Source organism: Rutidosis leptorrhynchoides, chromosome 7 (assembly GCF_046630445.1).
Source record: "Rutidosis leptorrhynchoides isolate AG116_Rl617_1_P2 chromosome 7, CSIRO_AGI_Rlap_v1, whole genome shotgun sequence".
NCBI lineage: Eukaryota > Viridiplantae > Streptophyta > Magnoliopsida > Asterales > Asteraceae > Rutidosis > Rutidosis leptorrhynchoides.
This window is the reverse complement of record NC_092339.1, coordinates 69,209,502-69,215,920: the sequence shown is the minus strand read 5'-3', so window position 1 is coordinate 69,215,920 and position 6,419 is coordinate 69,209,502. Positions and strand designations below refer to the sequence as shown.

Here is a 6,419-nt window from a genome sequence, read left to right as displayed (position 1 = left end):
GATTATGATTCAAATAATGATGATCGTCGTGATGATGATTATGGGTATGATGATGATGTTGTTAGGACAATGATAATGAATGGCGATATCGATGGGATTAGATGATGGATTAGATGATTATTACAATTATATGATTTATGATGAATGGTATTCATAGTGATATATGAAATGATAATCGAATGATGACCCGTTAATAATGATGATGATCACTTAAAGATGATGATGATATCGGATGGTATAAATCTTATCATTTATTTTTATTATCATTTTTATTATCACTATTAAGTAATAATACAAGTATTATTATTAATATCATTATTATTATTATTATTTTTATTACTAATTAAGAACTTGATGAATATAATTATGGATATAATTATAAATATAATGATATGAATATTATGATTCATTTATTTAATTTGATTATGAGAAGATTATGATTAAGAAGATATAAATAATTGGTTATGAGTATAATTATAATAAAGGTCACGATTAAAGGAATTATCATTATTATCAAAACTATCATTCTTATTAAAATTATCATTTTATAATTATTAACATTATCATTAAAAATAACATTTTTAATAAAATTATCATTTTTAGAATTATTATTATTATCAGTATTATTGTTATTATTATTAGTACTAACAATATTTTATTATTATTTTTAACATCATCATCATCATTATTATTATTATTATTATTATTATTATTATTATTATTATTATTATTATTATTATTATTATTATTATTATTATTATTATTATTATAGTAATAATATAACTATTATTTTAAAACAAATAATTTATATAAAAATATATTTAATACATATGATATAACTATATTACTATTTTAATGAAACACATAAGTCATAAAATAATATCACTAATAATATGTAAATTTGTTTGATTACGATTATATGTGTTAATATATATATAAATGATATAGGTTCGTGAATCCGAGGCCAACCCTGCATTGTTCAGCTCCATCGTATGCATATTTTTACGACAAAATATCGTATCGTGAGATTCATTTGCTCCCTTTTTAAATGCTTTTGCAATATATATATTTTTGGGACTGAGAATACATGAGCTGCTTTTATAAATTCTTTACGAAATAGACACAAGTAATCGAAACTACATTCTATGGTTGGATTATCGAACCGAATATGGCCCTTTTTAGCTTGATAGCCTAAGAATTATTGAACTGGCCACTAATTGACGCGAATCCTAAAGATAGATCTATTGGGCCTAACAAACCCCATCCAGGTTATGGATGCTTTAGTACTTCGACTTTTATATTATACAGATGAGTGTTCCTGTATATCTGGGGATATTCTAGATGCATTTTTATTAATGTCGGTTACCAGGTGTTCACCATATGAATGGATTTTATACAGATGAGTGTTCCTGTATGATGATTTTTGCAGATGAGTGTTCCTGCAGTTAACTCTGAAAATGAAATCTTGTGGTCTATTAAAATTATGGAAATGATTGTTATGATAAACCTATGAACTCACCAACCTTTTGGTTGACACTTTTATGCATGTTTATTCTTAGGTATGAAAAAAATCTTTCGATGTGCATTTGCTCATTTTAAAGATATTACTTGGAGTCGTTCATGGCATATTTAGGTTAGTACCTCGCAATGGGACCAGATGTTGAAGTGTTCGTCCAGGTAGATTAGGACGGGCCTTTACATTCGCCATGAATTCGCAAAGCTTCCTGCACCTGAAGCACACAATTGCTTCGTGCAAAACTTCTACATGGTGTTCAACTCTGCGTACGACATGATGAGCCGTCAAGAGCAATTCTTCAATGTTCTTGAGGCTGAGAAGGCCAAATATTTCACTAAGAAGGCTAAAGCTGCGGATAGAAAAAAGCGTTGTGTTGATCTGTCTTATGAGCTTACAGCAGCAAAAACTGCTGTTGATGAGTTAAAACATCAAGTTTCTGCTGCAGCAGATAAAGAAAACAATTTTCAGGCCACTGTTAAAGCGCTAACAGAGGATGTTGCAAAGCTAACTGCAGAGCGGGACAACGCTCTAGCTGCTAAAGCCTCTGCGGAGCTTGAGTTCACAAAGCTTCGCCGACATCTGCCTGAGTTGTCAAGGAAAATTCTCAACTCGTACCTTATTTTTGCTAAATTTTCAACATACGCCATTGCGCTACAACTGCGCGAAAGGGTGGAATTCATGGATCAGATTGCCATGCACTGCCCTTTGCCAGAACCACTACCGACTGATATAGCGGACCGATTATGCTCTGTGGCAGATGCTCAGTATGCCTTTGCAGTTGCTAGGGAAAGCATAGCGGAGATCCCCATCGAAAAAATAACGGCGATAAGCAAGCAGGATGATGCCACTGCAGATGACATCATCAAGCTTGACTTATCTAAGGAATAAAATTTCATCATGTAATAATAGCACGCAGCTATCTCTGCATTATCATTAATAAAACTTTTGCTTATTTGTATATTTTTGCAAGTACTTATATTTATATAGCGCTTTATCAATAATATTCATAACATAGACTTGCCCTTTGCAATTTCCAACTATTATTATCATGCACATAATAAGTATGTACTTTCGCGAAATAATCTGTATTTGCATATATTTATACGTTATGTATCTTCTAAGTCCACCAAAACGATCCTTAGGCAATGAATTAGCATCGTGAAGCATCTAAGCATGGCAAAATCAAACACTTAGGAAATTAACATCCTTTCGCGATAATTAGCTTTTGTGTAAGTGGGCAATGTCATCACTACGCGATTTAGCCTTCGTGAAACATATCAGTACATTAAAGCTAAACATTTTTGAAATGTTTCATAAACTATAGATATGCCGTGAAGTATTATTTATTTTACCAATATAAACAAGCTTTTCGCGTATTCTTACATGTGTGTATTCAGTATATTGTTGCAAGTGTGATCAAGAGTTACAAAAATAAAAATAAAAAACACATAGAAAAATAGCAACTGCATTTCTGCTTTCTATATCTCAAGCTGCACGTTGAATGTATATTCACATTGACCCACACTTTTATTTTTTTACAAGTTTATGCATAATATCGCTTTAATAAGGCAGCATGCCACGCATTAGGGAGATTTCGCCCTTCTATGTCTGTGACCTTATATGATCCTACCGCATTAATAGCAACAACTTGATAAGGACCTTCCCAGTTGGGTCTTAACTTACCAAGTTTTTCTGCTCTACTCGCATCATTATTTCGCAGTACCCATTCACCTACATCAAAGGATAATGCGCACACTCTTTTGTTGTAATACTTAGCAATTTGTTGTTTGTTATTTGCCTCTGTGATAGCAGCCATTAATCTTCGCTCTTCTATTAAATTCAAGTTTTCGCACAAAGCTTCGCCATTTGCTTCTTCATCAAAATTAGCAACTCTATGCGTTGACACAGGAATTTCAGCGTGTATTACTGCTTCAGAGCCATATACTAAACTAAAGGGTGTTTCACCTATGCTCTTCTTAAAAGTAGTACGGTGTGCCCATAATACATTGGGTAGCTCATCCACCCAACCAGTTCGCTTTTCATACAACCGCTTTTTAATACCACTTACAATATCGCGATTAGTTACATCACACAAGCCATTAGCCTCCGGATGTGCAACTGATGTAAACTTTTGGACTCTATTTAAATCAGTGCACCATGTTTTAAAAGGATCTTTTGCTATTTGAGCACCATTATCACTAAGTAGTTCGCGTGAAATGCCAAATCTGGAGACAATATATTCCCAAACAAAATTACGCACTTGCACTCCAGTGTGCGAACCGCCTTAGCCTCAACCCATTTTGTAAAGTAGTCAATGGCCACAATTAGGAATTTGACATTACCAGGACCTGCGGAAAATGGCCCTACAATGTCAATAACCCACTTGTGAAATGGCCATGGCGAGTTAACAGGAATTATATCATGCCTTGGCATTCTATTCTGCGATGCATGTCTTGACAACTCTTGCAACGCTTAACAATCTTTGCAACATCATGATATAAAGATGGCCAAAAATAACCCAATCGCATAATTTTGGCCGCAATAGTTTTATAGCCTGAATGTAATGCGCAAGAACCATTGTGTATTTCATCCACTATCATCTCGACTTCAATTGGGCCAACACACCGCATCATTGGCCCGCATAATGACTTTAGATATAAAATATCATTTTGAATGATGTACATTGGTGCACGCTCACGAACTAAACGAGCTTCGCATTTATCATTTGGCAAAACATTATTGCGTATGTATTACAGAATTGGTTCATCCAATTTGGCTGTTCTTCTTCAACTGACGCAACCATTAAATCATTATCTATGGATTTACTTGGCAATTCCTCAACCCAAACTTGCTTTTGAAAGTGTGAAAATGTTAAAGCGGCCAACTTACTTAACGCATCCGCTTTTTTATTTTGACTCCTTGGTACTTGTGCGAGCTCAAAATGTTCAAACCACACAGCTGACTCTTGCAATAACTTCAAATATTTTTGCATTGAGGGATCATGTGCGTCAAAAGAGCCATTAAACTGATTTTCCACTAGCTGCGAATCTGTAAAAGAACGCAACTTGGTAACATTCATTTTATGCGCAATATTTAAACCCGCAAGCAACGCTTCATATTCAGATTCATTATTTGTTACATCGAAATTAAAACGTAGCGCGTATGTGTGCTCCTCGCCACTTGGGCTTGCTAACACCAAACCCGCGCCAGCACCTTCTGCACATGAGGCTCCATCAGTAAACAAATCCCAAGTTTTACCCTGCACTGGCTTTAACTCAGTTCTCTCATTGATTACCTCCAACTCACCAGACATTTCCGCAAGGTGACTGTAGTGACCCAAACTTTTCCATGTTTATATATATTAAATGAAATTGTTATTTACATGATTAAGTGTTTCCAACATGTTAAGCAATCAAACTTGTTAAGACTTGATTAATTGAAATAGGATTCATATAGACAATTGACCACCCAAGTTGACCGGTGATTCACGAACGTTAAAACTTGTAAAAACTATATGATGACATATATATGATTAACATGATATTATGATAAGTAAGTATCTCATTAGGTATTTTAACAATGAATTATATACATAAAATTGAGTTTATTGAATTAAGAAACTCGAAACGATATATATAACGATTATCGTTATAACAAAGTCTTACTAAATACATATGAATCATATTAACATATTGATACACTATTTTTAATCATGATAAATGATAAGTAAACATGTCATTAAGTGCATTAACAATGAACTGATAGTATTTTATATGCCCGAGAGACATAATAAATTAATGTGGCTAATATGTTATGATCCAAGTCGGGTCATACCCAATAACAAGTTTATCAACACCTTTATGTATTTGTTTAATGATTGGATTATTAAAACTAATACTTGACACTTAAACTTTAGAAAATTGGTTCTCTAAAGTAAAATACTTGAGATTAAATTATTTGGATAATTTTAAGTATAAGTTTAATTGGTTGATTAAACTTATTTGTGTCTTATAATTTTATAAAATGGTTATGAAATAGAATAGATGTGCAAGTAACTTATATGTATATATTTATAAGTGGCTTATAAATAATATACATGTACATGTAACATATGTATATTTATATGTTTATAAAAGGTTTATAACATATATAAATGTACATGCATAATAAAGTGTATGTAACTAGTTTCAAGCATGCTTTAATCATTAATTAAATAATAAAAAAAAAAAAAAAAAAACAAAGGGGGACGGTTTTGGGGAGTCCCAAGACACCTCCCATGCTTGCTTTAACTAGTTGTAGTCTCCCATACATGCATATGACTCTTGCACAACTTTACACACACTTCTCTCAAGTTTCAAACTAGCAAAAATCTTCTTCTTCCTCCTCCATATTTTGGCCGATTTTGAAGGGGTTCCAAAAGGTGGTTTTGGTTTGATTTTGCTTGTAATTTGGTGTCTTGTAAATCCTAACCAAAGGTGGTGTTGGTTGCATACTTGTGGGTATACAAAACTTGAGGTTTCAAGTGAGAAACAAGCCCTTTTTCATCATCTTCTTCTCTACATCTAGTTTCTTCACCCTCTTTGATTAGAGGAGGTAAAAACTCCATAACTAGCTCTATTTACATTTTAGCATATATTACAAGACTAGATCTATCAAAGGGATTCATGTTTAAATGGTTAAACTTGTTAAAAGATTAGATTTAAAATGCTTCCGCTTACTTATTAATAAAGTCGACTTTTGACACATACATATATGGATATGGATATTTGGTAATCTTATGAATCACTACAATGGTATCTAGAGCCAAAGTCTTGTTAATATGCTTCTTGTTTTTGGCTAGAAAACTCATTTATTTTACAATCTACTAACATGCATGAAAGTAGAATGTAAAAATCTTGAGTTT

General features: G+C 32.8%; 1 protein-coding gene across 1 annotated transcript; it reads right to left on the bottom strand.

The window, feature by feature from the left end:
- Window positions 1-3,059: 3,059 nt before the first annotated feature.
- Window positions 3,060-4,829, bottom strand: LOC139859320 (uncharacterized). The gene is made up of 3 exons (XM_071848114.1): window positions 4,271-4,829; window positions 3,783-3,864; window positions 3,060-3,741 (listed from the first exon to the last, which is right to left on the bottom strand). The coding sequence occupies exons 1-3, from the start codon at window positions 4,827-4,829 to the stop codon at window positions 3,060-3,062; spliced, it is 1,323 nt and encodes a 440-aa protein (XP_071704215.1).
- Between the last annotated feature and the right edge of the window lie 1,590 nt (window positions 4,830-6,419).

Excerpts from the sequence above, each read along its gene's own strand:
- LOC139859320 (XM_071848114.1), bottom strand. The coding sequence starts at position 4,829 with ATGTCTGGTGAGTTGGAGGTAATCAATGAGAGAACTGAGTTAAAGCCA. Across the intron at positions 3,865-4,270 it reads AAATTGGATGAACCAATTCT|GTCCTGGTAATGTCAAATTC; the intron begins GTAATACATACG and ends CATTTTCCGCAG. Across the intron at positions 3,742-3,782 it reads AAGGCGGTTCGCACACTGGA|ATTTGGCATTTCACGCGAAC; the intron begins GTGCAAGTGCGT and ends TATTGTCTCCAG.